Genomic DNA, 25,106 nt, shown 5'->3' on the forward strand with positions numbered 1-25,106 from the left:
GAGTTTTAAAAATTGCATTTGGCTCCATACCTACTTTGTGTAATGCTATCACAGCGATTCGGTTCTCTTTATCACCACCACACCACACATCACACCATTTTAATATCGCAAAATATTTTACAATGTATTGGCGCCAAAATGAGAAAACACAATGAACAATCGTATAAAAATGACAGATTCGAAATTCAAATGTAATATTTTTTTATAATTAAGTGTAACAGTATTTATGGCCAGACTAAGTATTTGGAAAATCGTCCTAGAGACAATATCCATTTGTATTACAACGTATCTATGACCTTTTAACCAAGCAATAAATAGCAAGCAAATTTGATATCAATTACCTATCAATATAAAGGAAAGTTTGTCTATTTTCGAGTGCACCCGATAAACCATATCCATGGATTGCGTGGATGGAAGCAATAAGCAAGTTCATCACGATCTTTATAAAAACAGTAATAAAACAAACTTGCTTGTTACAAATCTTACTGGAGTAATGTTCGTGGTACAAATACAAATAAAAGCTTTTTGTGCTTACGATATACTAGCTTTTGCCCGCGGCTTCGCACCCGTTTAATTCGGAGAAGTTTAATTGACGTTATTCTACATATACCCTAACCTTCCTCTATTAAAAAAAAACAGTCAATCTTTTATGTTATTTTAAAGATTCAACCATACACTATACACAGACGACGAAAAGCGAATTTGGAATAAAGTAATTCCTCCTTTTTTATAGTCGGTGGAAAAATGCAGATGAATTAATAGCCTCTTAAAATTATGGGATATTGGCTGAAAAGAAACTACATAGCAATCATCTTCATACTTCATGAAAGGGTCAAATTCAAATTTCTATTCAAATTTCAAAATTCAATTCAAAACTTCATGAAATTTTATTTAACAACAAGCTGCGCCCCGCGGAAATTCGGGATAAAAGTTGCCTATATGTTATTCCAGTGTCCATTGCAATTGGTTCAGTAGTTTTTGCGTGAAAGAGCAACAAACACACAAATCCTTACAAACTTTCGCATTTATAATATTAGTAGGAGTAGGATTCTACTCAAACCGAACAATTATTGTCTTTCAATTGTCATTAACATTCATTTCAATTAACACCATTATTTTGAAACAATAGGCAATCATAATAATTATGACAGGTTTACGATTAATGAATATAACCGGTATAGCTAATGCTTCAAACTTTAAAATTGGCCTATGTAATCATTAAAACATTTATCGTGTTAAAATTGTAATTAACACTATTATCATTTTGTATGACTACTAGCTGCGCCCCGCGGTTTCACCCGCGTAAGTCCGTATCCCGTAGGAATAACGGGATAAAAAGTTGCCTATATGTTATTCCACTTGTTCAGCTGTCTACGTACCAAATTTCATTGCAATCGGTTCAGTAGTTTTTGTGTGAAAGAGCAACAAACGCACACACAAACATTCATCTTTACAAACTTTCGCATTTATAATATAATTTATTTGAATTCTGGTGCCTCTCGTGTTGTCCATAAATGTATTCAAATTCTTACAATTTGAAGACAGTTTAGTCTTTCTTGAAGATAGTTATTCTACGAAAGAATGACGTCGTAAATACGTGTTATTAATAATATAACCAACATGTACATACTAAATAGATTTATCAATTACAGAGGAAAAGCAAAAAGAGACAGCTGAGAAGAGTGGTCCCTCCGAAGAAGAAGCCGCCACCAAGATACAGGCGGTTTTCCGAGGTCACAAAACAAGAAAATCCGTTAACATGAAAGCGGCTGAGAAACCGGCGGACAACCAGCAGCAGGAGCCGACCAAGGCCGAGCTGGAGGCGGAGTTTCGAGCTGATGATAAAGGTGAGACTTATATGATGATGATGATTGTAATTTATAGTGTCGCCGTTGGCTCTCTGTTCCATAGCTATGTTTTAAGAGATTTGGTTATTTCGTCGATCAGGACCTGGTCTCTAACTAGTCGCTCGTCCTTGTTCTGCCCGGCTTGACCCGGAATGAAGATTAAGTAAAATATAACGCATGGTACTCAAAGATAACGTGGCTTTCTATAAATAAAAGAACTTTTAAAGTGGCTGAGCAGATCCAGAGATTATCCCCTACATCGTCACAAATTCACAAACGTTACACCTTTATAATATTAGTAAAAATGAATGCGTAAAAGAAATTTCTCTCCATTCTAACCTATAGCAGGAAAATTAAGGAAATAGGGCTCAAGTTAGGCCTGTTACCGAATCCATCTTATTATCATTTCAGTAGACGTTTCATATATTTTACGGCGATAACGTTTTCCCTCTGACTGGAATATTAAACTGTATTTCACGATAATATTGATTGCCTAACACGATTATATAAAAGGCACGGTAGGACTAGAGGACGCAAAGAAAACAGAAATGGATCGAGAATACTTTATTGATTAACCCACTGTGTTTCACATGCTTGGAGTACGAAGGCCACTGTAGTTGCTACGTTTCAAATTTCATTGCAATCGGTTTAGTAGTTTTTGCGTGAAAGAGCAACAAACACACACACATCCTTACAAACTTTCACATTTATAATATTAGTAGGATTCCAATGCTATAATATTATAAATTAATTTTAATTTATTGAAATAATGTTTAGTGTATTGGTTGTGATGGTTCTTAATCATATCAATAGGTGGCGTGGGGTGCCCCTTAGGCACATAAAACCGAAAGAGTATAATTCGATTACTGTGGCGGGATCACGGGTGGCCGAGAGGCTAGGCGTTGCTACTGTTTGGCAAAAAGACGCGGTTTTGAATCTCTCCTCGTGATTAATCCTTTTTATATAATGTATTATTATTTATTTTTTATTTATATATCTAATTATTTATTATTTATTTGAATCTATTTCTATATTAAATTTTATTCAAGTGCGACCAGTTTAATATGAAATATTGTAATAGTACCAATTTTATTTGCAATTATTATAGAGTTTTACTGAAAACCTCCGTAAACAAGAACGAATGGACCGAAACTTATGAAACACAATAAAAACAACAACAGTTGCGAGAACAGTTTACAATTTGTATTGTGAAAGTAAAATTGCTTTTTCAAACATCTAAAGTTCAGTCTATCAAGCACAGCTATCTAAACACTGCATTGTTCTTCGCGAAGTCCATTCTAACAGTAACAATGTAAAAGGGCTTGATTGCTACTGCAAATCTATCGTAGTTGCAGTCGTTCGTGACATTGTGTAGCTTGATAAATATACATACTAATATACTATAGAGTTTCAATATACATTCAGTATTATAAACAAATTACTTGAATGAATACTACTTTCTTGTGTTTAATTTAACGCGAGTATTATACATTTAGAAATTAGAGACTCTATAACGGATTTTAAACGTGATTTATTCATTACTATCGCCGCCCCGGTTTCGCCTGTGGTACATATATAGCCTTCCTTAATAAATGGGATATCTAACACTGAAAAAATTTTTCAAATGGGACCGATTTTTCAAGTAGTTCCTGAGATTAGCGCGTTCAAACAAACAAACAAACTCTTCAGCTTCATAATATTAGTATAAATTTCACTAATAGCCATAATTTTCATTGTTTATCTTATAAGTGTAGCTGTTAAATCTAGGGCCTTGGTGACCCGTAACATAAGTATTCTATACATATCTCGGGCACCAGTCTGTTTGCAATATGCATAAAATTTAACAATATATTGTACATATATCTGTGATGAGAAATAAATAAATAAATTATTTATTTCAAGCCAACCAACAGCACTCTAAATTATCCCTCAGTGAAATAGCCTTTATTTAATCTCATATCCAATCCAACTTCACATCATCTAGACTCTAGAGATTTGGCTTCAAAGACATTAACTTATATACTTGGTCGATGTGAAGGACATTAATGGAATGGGTTTGATATCTGAAAGATATATTACGAATAACAATATAAGAATAACCTACAATTGTTTTGTGTGCTTTCAACTACTCTAAATGAATTCTTAAATAAAATTCCTATAACTTAAACGACACGAAACGATAATTTTAAAATAAACCTTTTAAAATGCCTTAGGTTTTTTTATTGACCACAAGATAGATCCGACGCAATACAAAATTATCCAAATCTTGATTGAATGACACCCAAACATTAACACTATTAAACTTCTTGTAGCTCTAGAAGTTTAGTAGAATATATAGGAATTAATAAAATATGATATATTTTATTGACTTACTTACAATGGGCGTATAGTAAAGGATAACCTTTGCTTTTAAACGACCTACAAATTATATTGAAATATAGGTACCACCCGTTAACAACAAAATTATTATCTTTATTCACCGTGGCCCGTATACTGCATAATTTAGCAGCTATGCAGGGCTGCTTAATCTTTAATACTGCGCCACTGTCAAACTAAAATGTACCTTATTTTGTTGGACGTTAAATTATGTATGGTTCAGCAGAATTCGTGACCGCTCTTCGGTTGTTTGGCGTGCGTGGTATGTCTAACTTGCGTGAGTATTATTTATTTGTGTCTTCCGCAGTCCGCTTGATTGGGAAATAACTAATCTGTTTTGGCTCTTCCTTTTTTAAAAGGTCGCCCTTATGTATTTTTGTGCCATTGTTGCCATGGTTACCGACGACCACCGCCCATGAACATTCGCAGAGGTAGCGTTAGCGTAGACGTTACCGCTTTGAAAGGAAAAGAGCTAAGGAATTGACGACAGGTAAAATAGAATCGACAAAGTAGGGTGAGGAAAATCCGCCCTCTGGGTCCCCTACTCTCCGTACGAAACACAGTAGCGTGCTACTATTTCTCGCCGGTTTTCTGTGGGGATTTGGTACTTCCCCGGTACGAGAAGGCCCAATTCGTGCCGAAGCGTGCTGGAATCCCACATTGTTCGATCTAGCTCTATTAAGTTTCTTGCTCTAATCGTACTATAGAGATAAGGATAAAATGTGCCTGTGTATTTCTTTGTTAAATAATTGTAAAACCATTTAATTAAAATACAATATAGAAAACCAAATCTAATTAACCCATTTCGAATGCTATGTAATTGAATATTGTATTGTTAAACCCTTAATCTGATTGAAATTGAACTGTGAGGATTTGAAGCGAAGTTGTCGAAACAAATTTCGCGTGAAATTCAAATATTAAATCATACTTCGACTATTTTATTAAAATGTTCCCGTTATATTTTAGAACAAGATTTTAAATGATTTTAAAAAATTAGGTTTTGATATTCGGGGAGATCCCCGAATATAGATATGTCACGCGGATTCCCCAAAACTAAATTTTAATCAATAGCTCACGTGTTCTGATGCGTAAGCTACATAACTACTTCTCCTTTTCTTCTTCTTTACGTCGAAATCCTCACTGCTGAGGGTCGTGATCATTCTGCGACCTTATACATAACTACTACGCATCATCAAAAGCGGTTCAGTGGCTTTCGCGTGAAAAAGTAACAAATATACATACATACTCAAACTTTAGAATTTATAATTTGGATACGAGGATACGAGAGGATTTCATTTTGTTGTTTGTATTTTGTTGCCACCAAATTTACCGTTTTCTTTGTCTTCATTGGAAAAAAAAACAGAAATTGCTACGCAATAAATCTGCATGTATTTCAGTGGAAATTTTTACCCATTTAAATATTAAAATCCATCTGTAAGCAGCCTTATCTGGGCCGCACAGAAATACCGTTCTTATTGTTAATGTGAAAAAATTCAAATCTGCCTGACAACAGCTTGGCCTAGTTTGTTTGTGGAAAACCCCGCAACTGAATAAAATGTAATTTAAAATTTACAAAGGACGTCTAAGGCTGCTTCCACAAGCTACTGTTTTTCGATGAATTTAAATATGCCGATTTGACATTTAAATGTATCAATTTAAAATAACAAATCGCTTGTTATACTCCGGATTGAAATATCAGATAAGATTGCTATTATATTGTTATATTTTTTAGTTATTCTCCGATTACGCTGAGCAATTGTTGAAATTTAACGTTATACAGGTAGGGCGAGTTCACAAAGAGCTGTTTGCATAACAAATAACAACTAAAGTTAATTGTGCTGTGTTTAAGTACAGTTAACAAACCCTGTTTGCGGGACTCAAATAAGTTTAAATTAATGGCCTCTACAAGGAAGTATTAGGTGTACAAAGTATTGATACAAAATTTTACGAAAACATAATTATTGGTTGTAAATTTAATGGTAGATCAATTAGAGTGAATTGATTTTAGATGCTAAATTTGAATTTTCTTGTACAATATAAGAAAATCAAACTGACACTACAGATAACCTAATATACTATACTAAAACTAAGAAATTGAGGACATACTAATGGCGTGAATTTGATGTTTTTCAATGTAACAAAGATTTTTCAAATTGAAATATACATCAAAATCTTACTATTATGACAAATTTGATAATGTTTGAAATTTTGCTTATTATCACAAACTAGCTGCGCCTCGCGGTTTCACCCACGCAAGTCCGTTTCCCGTAGGAATATCGGCTATAAAAAGTTGGCTATATGTTATTCCAGTTCTTCTAAACCTCCGCATTTATAATATCAGTAGGATAGTAGGATGAGTACGATTTAACGTTACAACGGAGCGATTTTAGGGCACGTTTATTATATCTGGAGATAGTTAAGTTACTAGAGAGTTATATAGTATAATGTATAAGCGAAGCCATACTTTATTGTTAATATAAAACAGCGAATGCCACATTAAATTACAACCCAGCTATGTTCAGACGTACCTCTATATTCTCACATAATAATTCATTCGAGCGCGATGCCCCATTGTCACAAAGATTGAGTTACGTAGTGAGGAAAATTTGTGAAACTACCCGTATTATACCGCTGAATTCGGAAGCACTACAATTTAAAAAGGACGTTCATTAGTGAATTGGATTTGCTATTCATTCATTCATTCACCCGGTTTATATTTTTATTGCAATAGTTTTTATTTTACATTTAGCACCGAATGAAGTAGGTTGGCTGAGTTTTAATATTTGTTGAAAATAAAGCAGTTACTTAAAACGGTGAAGGAAAACATCGTGAGGAAACCGGCATGCCCGAGAATCAAAAGTTCGACGACATATGACATCTGCCAACCCGCACTTGGCCAGCGTGGTGGATTATGGCCTGAACCCTCATAGGAGGCCTGTGTCCCAGCACTGGGAACATATAACGGCTGATGATGATGATGATGAAAGCAGTTACTATATTGAGACTTCGGCTTTGGTTACTTGGGAACTGGGTATGCTAAAATCTTTATATAGACTATGTATATTACATTCTTCCGTAAAAAAAATTCAGTACGCTTTTTCTTAAAACATGTTATAAATCTTGATTTAAAGTTCTATTTAAAATCTAAAATGTAATTGAATTTAAGTAAACCCTTTAATAATAAGTTAATTTATATATTTGCTCTTACCCCTTGACCTTAAATTTAACCTTGATTCACACCCTATTTACAGACCTTTGTTCCGATAGCAATATCATTAGGCGATTCAGTATATATTAGCACTGACGTAGATACATTTGTCTTATTTTTATTTTAATCTGATCAATGAAAACATGCAGAAGACCTATTTACTAATTTGGTTTCTTGCTCGTATCAACAAATAACATCTCCATGGACCTTCCAGCATTGCCTTGGAAAAGCAAAACATCTGCTTGTTTTTATCTTATTTATATATTATTTTTTGGTGAAGCCTATGTTTTATCAATTGTCTTACCAGTAAGTCTCAAAGTAATAACCAATACGCTCTTAAATTCTGCAAAGATATTTGGAAAACAAAAGCGCAAACATCCAAATAAACCCTCCAATTCATAACGTTAGTGGGACGCAAAAGTTGGTGAAATCTTTGCACTTATTGAAGGTCTGCTCAAATACTTTCCCGAAATAAACTTCTCAAACTGTTAACAATCGTCCCTCCAGTGAACGGAGTATTGTATTCACGATCGTTGAAACACAAAGGAGCGCGTGCTTTGATCATAGGGCAGTTTAAATGTATTGTCCGGATATTTTTGGTCTTCTTCTCAGTTCCTTTTCTGTTCGGGATCTTTTATGCGTCTGTCAAATGTTATAAATTATATAACACACATGTGTGGAGTTTCGTTCTTGTGATATTTTTAGGATTTTTCCTTATTTGTGCTTGAATATTTTTGGTTTGTGTCGTGTCCTCGGAATTCAATTAGATCGTTTGTCGATCTTGCAGGCGAGAAGTATTCACCACTCCGATAAATTTTCGCGAACATTTCTTTAAAAATGCTCCAAGTCTCTCGGCGTCGCCATAAAGCGAGATTCCTTGACTTTTTGAGCAAACGAATTTAAAATGAAAAATCGGCCGTCAGCGACTGCCGCCTAAGGGAATACGTCATAGTTTCCTCTTGGCAGAGCATCAAAAATTTATTTTGCACACAGTTTCACAACGTGAGAGCTTGTCGAAGTGCTTTATGGGATTTATTATTTTTTATTACCGTGTTCCGTCTTTGCTTTGATTAAAGGAGTTCTCGATGGTGTGCGTTATAAGAGGGGACTTGTATTTGTCAAGTAATTTTACTTAAAAAAATTTCAAGGATACTCGAGGACTATAAAAAGTGGGGACATAAGGTAAATATTCTAAGAAAAGCTCTTTTAAAAGGTTAAGATGCAATTTCTGTGTCGCTCATATGGTGATTGTTGATTATTCTTAGCATTGTTACGAAAGATATAAACATTCAATTATTAATGTAAGATATTGAAAATCTATATTAATATAAGATGTTTACATGTACGAGATTTTAAAGCATTATACATTTCACAGGTATACCTGTGTACATTAATGAATTTTTAAATCAACCAGTTACCATGGTGCAACAACTAATACCACTGAATACTGTTAATGTTAATTTTGAATGCGACATACTAACCCCTTTTTTTTTTTTTTTTTATGTCATAGCGAGCAGCTGAGCTGGTGGTTCGCCTGCTGGTAAGCGATCACCACCGCCCATAAACATTCGCAAAGGTAGTACCTCTGTGAATGCGCTGCCCGCTTTTATGGGGTAAGGGAAAAGGAAAGGATTAACGACTGGAAAGAAGGAATGGACTAGGACGGGTGAGGAAAGGGAAACGGGCCTCCGGCTCCCCCACTCACCGTACGAAACACAGTGGCATGCCACTATTTCACGCCGGTTTTCTGTGGGGGTGTGGTACTTCCCCGGTGCGAGCTGGCCCAATTCGTGCCGAAGCGTGCTCGACTCCCACATATAGACTCTGTACTTTGGTATCACATTCAAAACTAGTTATTATAACCAACCACAACTGAATCGGATTCAATATTGATCCATTCATTTAGCGCCATTAATTGTAGATTTTAAATTCGTTAAGATTCAGGCACGTGCCCCAATCTCGATATATAAAAGGCAAGTAATGTCTGATCTATCAACGCACAGCCTTCATTGCTGGTCCGATCGGGCTGAAATTTAGCATGCATAAAGCCACTATAATGGGCCATCCGCTAAGACAGGATTTTAATAAAGTCCAGTCCAACAGGACAAAATAGAGGATGAAAGTTAAAGAATGAAAAATATATTCCGTTATTAAAATGAATAACGTTGAGAGTTAAAATATAATCTACCTTATTAGTACATCGTTACAGTATATTAATTTACTGATTGGTTTGCTCACAATGTTATAATTTAAAACACATATCAGCATGCGTGAAAATATTGACTTTGCAATCACAGGTAACAAATTGTTTATTTATGCCACATAACTATAAAAGTGTGATGTTTATTAAATTGAACTTTAATAATATATTTATACTTTTACTGTTCATTGCTATGAAAAATATTTTCAACCCGCGTTAGTCCGTATCCCGTAGGAATATCGGGATAAAGTTGCCTATATGTTATTCCTGTTGTCCAGCTGTCTACGTACCAAATTTCAATGCAATCGGTTCAGCAGTTTTTGCGTGAAAGAGCAACAAACACACATACATCCTTACAAACTTTCGCATTTATTAAATTAGTATGTTAGGATAGGAAATTGCGTTAAAATTACGCAATCACTTAAAAAGCCGCGGGCATTTGATAAAATTGTTTAAAAAATTGTATAAAATTTACTAAATAATTACATAAAATTGTACCTTAACATCGTTCATTCTAATTCAAATATTCATAAAACACGAACCAACAAACGGGGAACTGAATTACTCAAGAGATTCCCTTAAAAACTCTAAAGAATACTTAATATCTTTCATAATCTTTTGGAAACGACACTTGAATGTTGCAAAATCTTACGTAAAAATTACCGACGCGGGTATAATGCTGATGATTTATGTTCCATTTTTAAATATTTATTTTAAGAATTGTGCTCATAACGCGCGAAGTTCATTCAACGAATAAGTAACATCTCTAGAGTAATGAAAATAAAATCGGCCAAGTACGATCCCGCTTCGTGATATAGATACAGGGTTCCTCCTTTAGGGTATAGCAAAAACACATATGTACATTAATAATTACGTAGATAATTAAAACCATCTTAGACACTTCTCTAGGAACTTTATATATGCATATAAGTCTACTAGCTGTAGCCCGCGGCTTCGGACGTGTTAAATTTGGAGTTGTTTAATAGATGTTATACATATAAAAATTCCTCTTGAAAGATTTAAGCGGACATAGGGACATAGGGACAGAGGAAGCGTTTTTGTTTTATACTATGTAGTAATAATGAAAACAAACTTTCGCATTTATAATATTAGTAGGATTATTTTCGTTTAATTACATTACGTCATGCCAACATTTTATACCTAACTTATAAAAATATTCCACATTTTTTATCACTATAAAATGAATCACGTTTTAAATTTCCAAAACCAGACATTATACAAAAATCCCGAAAGCAAATAAATCACCACCTCATTATAAATTGATTTTCAATTAAATGCGATCTATAATCATAGTGCTTGCTAATTTCACGATGAAAATGTGAAGGCTACAGTATAGGGCGGGCGGAATGGGCGGGGTCAATCCATCTTGCTTAATGGTGGGGCCTCACGCCACTTTTAGATTTTTATTATTTAACCCTTTAGCACTGATATGTTATGTTTGGTGTTAACAATCAAAGAGTATATGTGTGTGTGTTAAACGCATGGTCATGTGTGTGTGTTTTTAAAAATGTAAAAGGTCACTCTTTATAATGCAAGAAGTGTGTCGAATTTTAAATGATGAAAGTTGGTACTAAATGTATTTTGATCAGCTGCAAGCTACAGCTAGTCTTACTACTGTTGTATAAGCGAAAGTTTGTTAGTATGGCAGGCTGGATGGATGTATGGATGTTTGTTACTTTTTCAAGAGAAGGCACCTTATCGATGTGATTGCTTTTGCTTTTGTATGAAATTGGGCACAGAGATAAATTATTGTCTGGATTGACATATATCTTATACCTTTAAACGAGCAATTCTTGTATATATATATATATATATATAATTGGGATCTCGGAATCGGCTCCAACGATTTTCATGAAATTTAGTATATAGGGGTATTCGAGGGCGATAAATCGATCTAGCTAGGAATTTTTTTTAGAAAATGTCATATTCGTGTTTTATTCGTGTTTTTTTTTCCCTGACATCTATTGGTGAATAGTAATACTATTTTGCTTCGTAGACAGCTGGACAACTGAAATAATGTCATATTCGTGTTTTATTCGTGTTTTTTTTTCCTGACATCTATTGGTGAATAATAATACTATTCGCTTCGTAGATAGCTGGACAACTGAAATAACACAGGCACTTTTTATACCGATATTCCTACGGGATACGGACTTACGCGGTTTCAACCGCGGGTCACAGCTAGTACTTCTTACGCGAGTAACGCCGCGGGCTACATCTAGTAGCACAATAAATGTTTTGTCAGCACATCAAACTTTTTGACTAGAACATTCTTATCGCTACAACTTACATATGGCTTCATATAATACTGAATAGCGTAATATCTTACAGGGTTTCTTTATCAAGATCCCGTGTCACGACTTTGTAATACTATTCTTTACTCTTTGATTTTATACAAGCAACATTTTTGATATAACTGCGGTCAACTGAGCTGATGGTTCGCCTGATTATAAGCGATCAATTCGTCCTTGAGCATTTTTAGAGGTAGGGCCGCAAATGCGAGGTTCGTTTTTACGAAGGAAAGGATTGATATAGAAGAAATTAAGGACGGAAATACAGGGGAGGGTGAGGAAAAGGATACACTGTAGCATGCTACTATTTCACGCCGTTCTTCTGCGTGATACCTGAATACATGGTAGCATACTTTAGTAGTTAAACCACCTATTTTACATAGGGTAATCATAGATGGTAAACTAGGGTGAAAACGAAATTAATATTTACACATTCCACGTGGTTACACCCCCAAAATCTAACGTATCTATAGTTTAGAAATTAAAGACTTTTAAACACGTTTTAAACGCGATGTACTCATTATATTATTCCAGTCTTCAGGTCTTCCAGTCTCTTCTGAAAGTGGTCTGGAAGACCACGCTCGTTATAAAGTGTTCGAGTCGTCGGGTTTATAACATAATAAGTAAATCACGTTTATAATCCGTTTAAGTCTAAAAAAAAAATACTCGCGTAAAATCGAACACAAGAAAGTATCTATAGTTTATCTATTATTCTGGTACATAAGCTACATCGATGCAAAATTTCATCAAGATTCCTTTAACAGTATTAGTGTGCAACAGTAAAAAACATCCAATAATACTCGCAAACAACCCCATTTATCCTATTGATAGAATAAGATAAATGTGGGAATAAGTAATTTGAAAAACAAAAAATCTCCCACATACATAACTGCTATGTTTTGACAGTCTAGCGAAAAATATACGTTAAATTTCATGGAAATGTTACGGATAAGTGTAATTTTATGTAATGTTATATTGTTCTTGTTCCCTATTTCTCGAAAGATTACAACCTCATGCGTTATAAACTGTTTTTATCACTCAATAATTTATGGATACAAACTGAATGTTAAGTTCATTCAAACAGAATAAATACCCTATTTTATATTAATACATATGGTTACTATGTATTCTCGTTCGTAAACAGTTTTGTTTATCTTACGGATAAAACAACTCAAGAGATTTGGTAGACATTTAATATGGAAACGGGCAATGTTCTGGAATAAAACAAGCTATTTTTTGGCCTTGTAACACACGAGAAAAGCTTGTTGAAGGTTAGAAATATAAAAGGGCACAATGTGTTGTGTATTTATTATTAGACTTGATTTGGTCTTCATAATAGCTAAAAAGAAGTAATAATCTAAAAATGTAACAATTTATTTTTTGAATTCGAATTAATCCATCGTAAGCCTCGTCTTATTCTCCAAACATTATAAACTACCTTTGTACCAAATGTCATACAGATCGGCTCAGTGCTTTACTCGTAAAAAGACAAACAAACAGAGTTACTTACGGATGAAATCTATATTAAACAGAGAAATTATACGCAGCTAGTAGTTCGAATAACTAGAAACATTTACCCATTATCACAGCTAATAAAAGCAATAACCCACGTTAACAGAGCTAATAAAAATTACAACGCAGCCTTTGCATTGTGAACTTCGGCTATTCAATTTGTAATAACAACGTTATTTGAATCGGAACCTTATTGCTTTGAGATAGAGTGCAATTTGATCTATCGCGTTGTATGCTGTGAAAACAGTGAAATGTACATTTTAAAATGTTAAATATACACTATTCGCGTGACTGTATTTACGTAATAAATTGCTTTAATTGGACTCCTTGTATTTTGTTGACTTCGTGCATGTGTGTTTATAATTTAGTATATGCTCGCCCTGACTGCTTTTTGGGAATTTTTCATTTTTAAAGAGTTAGAACGTGGCCGACCGAGCTTTGATAATTTTTTAAGGAAACCCTAGTAAATAGAAATTTTACGAAAATCGTTGGCGCCGCTATATAGGTTTTTGTCATATCATGCTAGTTAGAACCTAGTCTAGAGTGAATAGGGTTTTTCTAGGCAGGCGTGGATCTTATAAAGAATAACAAAAACCTGCGGCTTCAGTCGCATGTTACCCGGCTAGAACGTAGCCCATGTGTTAATTCAGATTATAAACTATATCTATACCATATTCCCGTTCAGCTGTGTTCACATGAACGAGTAACAAACATACATCTGATACAGTCTTATATTTGGAAGGAAGATAAATAAACTAAATCCGTTAAAAATTATCAAATCCTCGGTTATCTATTTAGTGCTTCCGTGCTGAAACCCAGATGTCTACCTATCCGCTTATTTCTTATGTAAGAAGGTGTGCTATGCGGATCTTTAACGATATATTTACCTCTGTTATATGTTAAATTATATATCCACTTTTAGAGTTTTTAAGTGATATTACCTACTATTTATGAGTTTCACGTTTTTAACTACTTTTTCTTTACTATTTTCTTTAACGTGCGAATTTGATTAAAATTACACCCCATCACCACATTTTAAACACAGATTAAATTAAATTGATAAATGAAATCAGCCCATAAATTTTTTAACTATAAAATAATTATTTATAAACGTTTTCTATATCTTATGTAAGTAAAATATCGTAGTTTACGATATTTCACACAAATTCACGAAGGTAACTGCATACCTTCTTGCCAAACCGTGCACAGTCTACCGTTCTAATTTTTGTTAAACCAAAAACTGCACCGATTTTGATGGCAATTATATTAACAGTCAGCTGATAGCCCAAATATCTATACTCATATTATAAAGCTGAAGAGTTCGTTTGTTTGTTTGAACTCACTAATCCCAGGAAGTACTGGTCTGATTTGAAAAATTCTTTCAGTGTTAGATAGCCCATTTATTGAGGAAGGCTATAGGCTATAAATGTACCACGAACGAAGCCGTGGTGAACCGAATAGCTATAACTATAAAGTTTTTGAGACTATTTAAATCTAACAATCAAATTAATATGTTCAATATTTTGTAAAATGCTTCAAAAAATTTCTCCTAAATCCAATCGATATCCACTCCGATTACCCACTCTATATGTACTAGTTTAACATATTAATAACATAATAATATATCTTATACTCACAAGATAACAAGGAGCTCTCAACGTTAATCATGACTCACGCGAACTGTACCTTTCTGCACAGCCCATACTTAATCCTATTATCTAACATCAGCTTAACAGTAAGTGTAAAGCACACATAAACCTATTGTAAGATTTCTATATACAACTGGCTACGCCCCGCGGTTTTATCCGTGTAAGTCTGTATCCTGTTCTAATATCAGGATAAAAAGTTGCCTTTAAGTTATTCCAGTTGTCCAGCTCTCTACGTACGAAATTTCATTGCAATCGGTTTAGTAGTTTTTGCGTGAAAGAGCAACAAACACACACACATTCTTACAAACTTTCGCATTTATAATATTAGTAGGATAACCTATTTCGCAAACGATCTTTTAGACTTAATAACTTCTTTAATAAATGAACGTCCGTGGAAAATCATTAGTCATTTGTTCAATTATCACGTCCTGAAGACTTATTTAATTTTTGTAGCGCTTTTAGCCGGCTCCTTTACAGCCTATATAAATAACTCAAAGGTGACTGACTCACTGACTGACTGGCATAGTGATTTAACAACGCACAGCCGAAACCACTGGACGAATTGGGCTGAAATTTGACATGCAGATAAAAATTATGACGTAGGCATCCGCTAAGAAAGGATTTTGACCATTCTACCCCCAGGGGATAAAATAGGGGATGAAAGTTTGTACCACGAAAATTTATTAAGACCGCGTGGGCGTAATATATATAATAAATAATAAGTACAAAGAGCACAGTTTTATGCAACATAAATAACGATGAAGCTACATAAATTCATAGTAAAAATGGTCCAAAAAGTAAATTTATAAGACACATATTTTGAGAAACATTCTGCATATAATCTCGAAACATGACTGCTTCGTTCACAAAGACTTTAATCATCTAAATGGGGGTGAGCGTGCCAAACTTCACAAAATGCCAGTTCCCATGATGCTGGTCATTTCTTGAAGCTCTTTATGTGTGACTTTTTATATTTACTATTGATAAATATTAGTTATTAGATACTACTACATTTGACATTTTAATGTCAAAAATCGTTTTCCCTTTTAATATATGTATTAAAGGCCACCATTTGCATACTAGTTTAAAGTTGCTTTCGTTTTTCTCTGTTTTATATTTTGTAAGTGTGCAATAAAGAATAAATAAATAAATCAATTAATTAAAGGAGTTTATAATAAATGTAAAAATACTTTCATATTTCATCTTAACATTATATATTTTGAATTTCAAATCATTCCTCCCTTATAATTTTTTATTTATTTATTTATAATACTATCTTCAGTCTCAGAATAAATAAAATAACGTATATTAAGCAAATTAACCGGGCGATTGCACAAACGGCGGTCTTATTGCTAAAAGCAATCTATTCCAGGCAACCATAAAAAATGGGTAAGAAATCATAAAAGCAATGCGTTTCACGTATTTAAAATGCCTTTTCAGTTGTAAAAATGTGTCCGTTCCATTAAAAACACTTGGCAGGGTGCCTATACATAGAGCCAAGAGCCAACAGTATTTTTTATTTGTATTTTTTAACTTGTACCGGCAATTGGAGTACCTATATATATGTACTGGTATCTATTCGTAAGCAGTATCTCAGTATCTAATCTAATTATTAATAGTCTACAAAGAATATCCTATGAGTGTGTATTGAATAATTATTTTTAATTAAAAATTGAATTTGACAATTCGAAGGATGTTTATCTTCAAATTGTCAGAACTATGACAAACTTAGAGGGCACCAGATTTCAAATAAAAAAAATACACAATTTATTTACTTTTCCTCGTTTAACATTTTGGCAACGAACCTTTATAAATAAACCAATTGATAATTAATTCTAATCCTTCGATAATAAAGCTTACTATCGATTATTGTTATATCACTTACAATATACCATTGTCATCTATATTTGCACTTATATTGCACAAAATAACATAATTTTTGGATATTTCAAAAATATTTATGTAACTTTTTTAGTATGGACGATCTGACACAGATAAACACAAATATCAAATTAATTAAAGTCCCAAGAAATCACCATTTATATTAAAATTTAACATCAAAGCTACCTTTACCATATAAGCACTTCAAAATTGCATTAACCAAGCTATTTTCCCCGCATCCAACTATATAAAATGGCCGACTGCCGACAAAGCACGTAGCGGTAATGTGGCAAGTTTTAGTGGAATTTAGGCTCGCTGCAGATTGCTAAAATTAACCGACTTCACAAAATAGTAGGGCTGTATTTCAAGTGCAATTTTTGTAAACGATGTTTGTTATTTAGGATAATAAATGTTCATGGGCGGTTGTAGCGCAATCCATCAGGCTAAATATTATGTCGGTGATATAAAAAAAATATTTAAATATATTTGAAAAAAAGGATACATCTACTATATAGTATAAAGTCGTCGCTTTCTGATTCTGTTCGCATGTCCCTATGTATGCTTAAATCTTTAAAACTACGCAACAGATTTTGATAGGGATTTTTGATACATATGAGTGATTCAGGAGGAAAGTTTATATGTATAATTACATCTATTTACCTACTCCGACTAATGAATTAAACGCGTGCGATGCGGCGGGTAAAAGTTAGTATACATGTAAAAAAAAACAAGAATGTAAAAAAATATGTAAAAAAAATAATTTCAAGAACATCTATCCTCACTCGGATACAGGCGACCTTTAAGATATGAACTTTAACAAATTATTTTATATCGTATGAAAAACGTATTTTCATACGATATGAAATAATTTGTAATATATAATAATCTAGTATACGAAATTCTAAATATAGGATCGTGAGTATAAAGCCTTATAATATAAAACCCCAATTAGGTCTACAACCCAACATTATTCAAGAGGTTATCAGAAATGGACATTGTATGGAAATTTTCAGCCAACAATTTCTCCCCAAATATAATTTACGATAAAACATTTCACAGGCCTATGCTGTTTACAGACTATAAATTTTATTCAGCAATTTAATTGATATTCATCCGACACAAATAATTGGATGAAATTAATCATGAAGACTTTTTTCTCGGAGGTCCATACTTGATATAAATTTTTTATCTTTTTTGAACAATGATAAAATATATTAAAACATTTCCATGGAATCTAAGAACGAGGAATGATCATCATCATCATCAGGAACTATAAAATATTGCAATTGACAGATTTCATATGATAACATATCTTTATGAAAACTCTGTACCCTGTTTTGACGTGTCGGCCATTTTGAATTGGATATATATAAAGAATTTTACTAGTCAAGCCTTTTCGTAAAAAAAACTATTTAATCCAACATTTTGTGGATGTCGCCACCTTTGACTCATTCTCATCTTCGACTTTCAACACTTACGAATAATTACATAATTCACTTATCAACCAAATGAAAAAAAAAATCAAAATCCATATCACCGACTGACCCATTCTAATACAGAGTCACGCAGGTATTTGAAATCTATTTAAAAAGCAAAAATGAAAACAATCCCGTATTCCCTTTTAAGGGTGGAGTGAACAAGCTTGTCATTTGATATTTTGTTTACAAAAGCCTAAAAGCGTCTATTATAATCGCGATATAATAACTTGGGAGGGCGAAAATTCAGAGAAATCAATAAACGGTAACATAATAAAAACAGAAAATAGATGGGAACACAGAGTTTTTCATGATGTTTTTCTCTATTCGTACATGTATCGGGATACCCACCCCTAAAAATTACTTCAAATAAAAAGCTTATAAGTTGAAGCTACTAGTGATTTATCATATAATTTTCTGTCAAAATTTTCTTTGCGGTTATAACGTGATTGATGCATAGAAAGAAACTAATCATTGTATAAAACCTAGAGTTTTATCAAAAACTTCTAGCTGCTCCCCGCGGTTTCACCTGCGTAAGTCCGTATCCCGTAGGAATATCGGGATAAAAAATTGCCTATATGTTATTCTAATTGTCCAGCTATCTAAATACCAAATTTCATTACAATCGGTTCAGTAGTTTTTCTATGAAAGAGCAACAAACACGCACTCATTCTAAAAAACTTGGCATTTATAATATTAGTAGGATGTTTTTAGGATATATTATATTATATATCACACTATCACACTTCACACTTATATTATAAATGTGAATGTTTGTTTGGATGTTTGTCCGTCAATCAGACTGAAACTACTGAACTTGTTTTGATGAAATTTCTTACATAAACAGGGTATGAGCTGACTTGGTTGATGGGATAATTTTCACCTTGATTAAAGACGCCTTTGTGATAAAACAGGAATCTTAATGTCCGGGCGAAGCCGGGTCGAACTTCTAGTGATTTATAGAGGATAGGTGTAAAAATAAAACACCTCTCTGAATAATGAGTTGTCAGTACCTAGCTCAAAAACTTTTCCCTGGTTGGGTCTTCGTTCTAGTTTATTACTTGCGCAATGACGAAACACTTTTTAAACTAAAACATTTATAATATTCAAAGGTTGTGAATACATAAACCGATCTTGAACAAAGCGCGTTTTTCAAAACTTTTTCAATTACAATCTGGATTACTTGGACTGTGGAAGAAATTAAAATTGTTACGTCGATTCTTCTTTGTTTTTATGGAGGGAAAATATGATATTGCGGAATGTTTCTTCTATGGCATTCCTTTATTGAATACAGAGTTGTATAAAAATAATATCATTGAACTCAATATGAATGGAACGGCATGCACCAGACTTTAAATAAATAAAAAATGATCAAAATCTGTTCACGCAGTAGAATGTCTTTTTATGTCATAGCGGGCAACTGAGCTGGTGGTTCACCTGGTAAGCGTTCACCACCTGAAACATTCGCAGAGGTAGTGCCTCTGTGAATACCCTGCCCCCTTTATAGGGTAAGGTTAACACAAAAATGCAGTCTTCTTGTGCACCTCCTTCTTTTTTGAAGTCAGTTGAAGAGAACCCTTAACTAATGCAAGCGTAATTTCGTACTACGACATATTATTAGAAATCAATGTGTGATTTTTAAACGACTACAAAGAAATGTTCTAATATCTATTTTTGTCAGCTTATTCACCGATTTGTCCACTATTGTCAAATATTCACACTTTCTTTGACAAGTGAACAAATAACTTATTAACTTTAAAAGGCATGTTACCATCAACTATTTTCTCAAACATACTGTTCAAATGGGAATTTTATAAGCTAAATACATATCAAAATACCAACAAAAGTTATTTGACATATTTACTTTCAAAATTATGACATATTCAATATCTCGCACGTTATATCCCATCTCACAATTTTTTTTTTATGTAATAGCGGGCAACTGAGCTGGTGGTTCGCCTGATGGTAAACGAGCACCACCGCCCATGAACATTCGCAGAGGCTTAGACCTCTGAGAATGCGCTGCCCGCTTTTAAGGGATAAGGGATGAGGAAAGGATTGATGAATGGAAAGAAGGAATGGACTGGGAATTGCTAGGAGAAGAAAATAGGCCTCCGGCTGCCCCACTCACCGTACAAAACACAATAGCAAGCTATTATAATAGCTAGCATAGCTATACTAATATTATAAATGCGAAAGTTTGTAAGGATGTGTGGATGTTTGTTGCTCTATCACGCAAATCTACTGAACTGATTGCCATAAAATTTAGTACGTAGATAGCTGGACAACTGGAATAACACACCGGCAACTATTTATCATGACATTCCTACGGGATACAGACTTACACGGATGATTCCTCGGGGCGCAGCTAGTACGAAATAATATTAATTTACTAAATACGGTCCAAACTCGAGACTACACTACGTTGCTTTAATATGATTTAGTCCCTACTGTTATTTCATAGTTGAATATTGGCTCTTGGCCCAAATTAGGGGTTGTTTGAGACAAAGCCTTATTTATTATAAAGATCTTAAAATTTGATACAAATCTCGGAAATACTTATTTTAATGCTTGTTTTTATACGTTGGTATTCCATTTTATATAGCATAGCACATATCTGCTGTTAATTATGTCAGTTTTTGGTAATCTCGTGTTTTTTTAATAATCATTATTATTAACACTGCAATTGTTAGTAAAGAACTTATAAAATTAGAAGAACTTAAAAGCTAAAAAGATATGGATAATGCTTATAAAGCAACTGTCAATTACTAATCCTAATGTTATGATAGTTTGTAAGTATGGATGGGTGAATAGATGTAGGGATGTTTGTTACTCTATCAAGCAATAAAACATGGAAGAGATTTTGGTGACATTAAATATTGTTGTAGCTTATATACCAGAATTCCACATAAGCTACAGTATGTTTGCTTTTTCCGCGAGTTCGTCTTAAATTGCATACATAACAAATATTACTGTACTATAAATTCAATAAAAGGGTTTTCTTTACACACAATTCATCGCAATCGTCATAGTTTATCGGTAAATCGCCACTAAGCAAGTGTCTCTCGAGAAAATAAACGGAGTCTCTAAAATAAACATGTACACCGACAAAAACTACACAGCATCCGCACCGAAGATCGCATAATTCCATCGTCAAAGCCCCTCGAGTAATATTTACGGCAAATGCTCGTAACTTTTGTTTTGCAAAAATATTTCCCGTCGCAGTGTTTGCTCACACAGCGCCCTTTTGTTCCAAGGTCTGGAACAATATTCCACTCGAAGCGAACTACACGTAAATTATCTTTAATGTTACATTGCGGCTGCAACGCAATTTCTCTCTTATGTGCACGGTTTAGAGGTGTTTTTGTAGAGTTATTGTGCAGAGAAATGTGAAATAGTTTCAAAGAATTATGTTTCCAAGTGATTATTAATTGTTAGGCATTGTATGATTATTGAATTTCAAGAATAACGGGTTCTTATTGTCATGTCATGTTCAAATTAAATGTATACGAAAAAGTTATTTTAATAGTCATGTAACTATTCACTATTCTTATCTGAATAGAAAGTAGACTTCGAAACTTTATTTATAAATTTATGTCAAAATACAATTGGGTAAAAATTTGTAATAAAAATATGGAAAATTACATATATAAAGTTAAAAAATAGACTATTTGTTATATATTATGATCAATGAAAGCAATGCGGAAGCATTGCAATGTTCATATGAAATTCTGTACTAAATATATACTACTACTAAATATCTCAATACTGTACTAAATATCTCATTTAATTTTTAGTTTTATAGCATTGAAATACTTTATAAATGAGAAATATCTCCTTACAAAATTCAACGAAAAGAAAAATAAAAGAAGACAAACAATATATCTGTCTTTATGGAAAATTTTGTACCACCTTCCGCATTTTTATTTGCATTTTCTAGGATACCAGATAAAGCATTCATAAGGGTAAGATACCCTCATACAAGCTACTCCATCTATGTCCACCTAAATACTGTTTAACAGGCCGCAATCAATCTTTAGCCGTCGCATTCGTATCGGTAAATACAGCTAGATAAAAAGGTTTTATTTCTTACGAGATTTTCCGTGAAAAATGGTTTACTTGTTGGACCTTTCGATTGCTATAATATAGCTTGGATTGTCAGTGTCTTACTCCAAAAAAGTGTAAGGAACAGAGTAGTTATGATTGTGATAAATGATTTTTTTACGGCTTAAAGGAAAGCAGAATAGCAAAGTTAAAAGTTGTACGCATGATTATTTGTAGATGTAACTTTTAATATCTGTTTTACAAAAGTAATTGCAATCCTTTATTTTTTATACTTAAAACAACTTAAACAATAAAATTTCTTCAATAGATTGAGAATATATTGTAATTATCATTTTATCTGAGGTTCCGTTACAGAATGTTATGTTCCTTTCCTTTATGAAAACTGAAATCTATACTAATATAATAAAGCTGAAGAGATTTTCTGATTTTTTTTTGTTTGAACGCACTAGTCTCAAGAACTACTGGTACGATTTGAAGAATTCTTTCAGTGTTAGTTATTTATTGAGGAAGGCAATAGGCTATATATGTAACACGGGCGAATTCGGAGCGGAGCAGTAAGTGAATATATTAAATCGGACTTTAGTTAAATTAGTTAAAATAACGTCATAAAAAATGATTGATAAATACATGTTATTTACTTTTTTCCCATCTCATTTATTCCAGTATCCCACTATCCCACTTAGCCCACTTTAATTAAAATTATAAATTGATATGAAGAGGAGTTTTAATCGCGCTAACAAACCCAGTAAAAGCGAATGAGAATCTTAATATTATAGCCTTCTATATTTGCCGTAGACATGCTCCGTTTTAGCTTTGACGTTTTAATTACGTTCTAGGTTTTCTTCCTGATATAAACGTAATATTGATTATAATATTGTTTGTACAATTTACAAATATGTACGTATTTTTTAAATTATATATCTTACGATTGGAAACACGTTTCTGAAGGAAGTGTAGGTGAATGAATAATTTTGAGTTTCATAATAATTAACTAATTAATATTTATCCTTAACCTAAGGCGTTGTCTGAAAGAAATCACTCTTAAGAGATAAGGCCTCCCCATTATACATTATCGTTAACTATTGTTTATATTTCTTTCTTTTATATATAAAAAAATTAAAATAAATAAATAAATATTTGTTTGTTTTAATTCTGATAAACATCATTTTCAACTGATTGACAAGATTATTTAGAATTTGGAGTTTGGAGTTACATGGACGTGGGTGACCTTTTTATATAAAATAATTATACATTACGTTTAATATAATACTGCTATAAATATATTTTCTTTTGTTTTCAGATTTGTGCAATGCTGCAACCAAAATACAGGCGTCCTTCCGCGGACACCAGGCGCGCAAGCAAACCCAGGTCGAAAAGACTAAGGAGCAACAAGATAAGGTATATTATGTCAATATATCCATGTATACATAATAAGGTATCACATAATAAGGGAAACTTAGGTAAAACTTCAACCAAACGTTCGAGTTTTCGAGGCTTCAAAAATTTTAGTTCTCATTTCAAACAAATTAAGAATCGAAAGACAATAATAGAATGTGAAGAAACGTCATGTCCAAGAACCTAAAACAACATATAAATAGAGAACGAAAAAAAATCTAAAAAGTTTCTAATGCAACAAAAAAAAAATTAAGAAAAATAAAACACGAAATAAAAAAGTGTTATGTCGCATATTCTCACCAATGTAGTTCATTTTTAAATATCTATTACTATTTATATATAGTTACTATTTATATACTATTTATATTACTATTTATATACTATTTATATATATAGTTTTTAACCTTTAACATCTCCTAATAGATTAAGTAAAGAATGTTCATTTCGCTATTAAAAGAAAAATAACAAAATATTTAACAAAACTCAGTCATAAATTCATATCATTTTTTTTATATCAACTTCGTTCGTTTAAGCCACAAACTCCGTTATAAATACAACGGGACAAAAACTTTTTCACTCTGCGCTTTAATATTGACATTATTTTGTGTCTTTAGTTGGAAATTTCTATCGTTAGATATTAAAGACATTTTTTAAATTTCTGTTATTTTTGGGGCCTATTCAAAGAATTATTAAATACTGAATTATTCGTTAATTCAATGGCTTATATTTAAATTTTTATCTACTAAGTCTACCTCATGCTCCGCTAACCGATTTATAGGCAATTAAAATGTGGAATGCGACATCATATAAAGTTTTATTGGTACTAATGTTCTAGTTGCTGGACTCGGCCTTACCTGGTGGCTAACTTGATCTAGGTGGAAACAAATCATTAGTAACACAGACTCATTTTGTAAACTAATAAGACTGAAAATATTTAAAGCCATTTAGCCTATCTTGAGTAATAGGTTACTAGTACCTGCGGGTGCGCACGCATTAAATTTGGTGCGGTTTTATGGGTGTTTTATACATATAAAATTTAAAATCACTATAAATAAAATATATCCTATCATTTGATTTTATTTATATTGAGTTATTTCTGACAATTTGAAGGCTGTTTAGTTTTGTTTTCAATAATAATTATACATAATTACTATACAATATACCTATATATGCATAAAATTACAGT

The 25,106-nt window shown here is 32.9% G+C and overlaps 1 protein-coding gene across 1 annotated transcript in view; it reads left to right on the plus strand.

Moving 5' to 3' along the window:
* Nucleotides 1–25,106, plus strand: part of LOC119836029 (neuromodulin) — an 89,560-nt gene that overhangs the window by 59,309 nt on the left and 5,145 nt on the right. Inside the window, exons 3-4 of the mRNA XM_038361198.1 lie at nucleotides 1,653–1,847; nucleotides 23,826–23,923. Coding sequence (XP_038217126.1) covers nucleotides 1,653–1,847; nucleotides 23,826–23,923 — 293 coding nt within the window. The remainder of the gene's footprint in view (nucleotides 1–1,652; nucleotides 1,848–23,825; nucleotides 23,924–25,106) is intronic.

This window comes from Zerene cesonia, chromosome 22 (genome assembly GCF_012273895.1).
Source record: "Zerene cesonia ecotype Mississippi chromosome 22, Zerene_cesonia_1.1, whole genome shotgun sequence".
Taxonomy (NCBI): Eukaryota; Metazoa; Arthropoda; class Insecta; order Lepidoptera; family Pieridae; genus Zerene; species Zerene cesonia.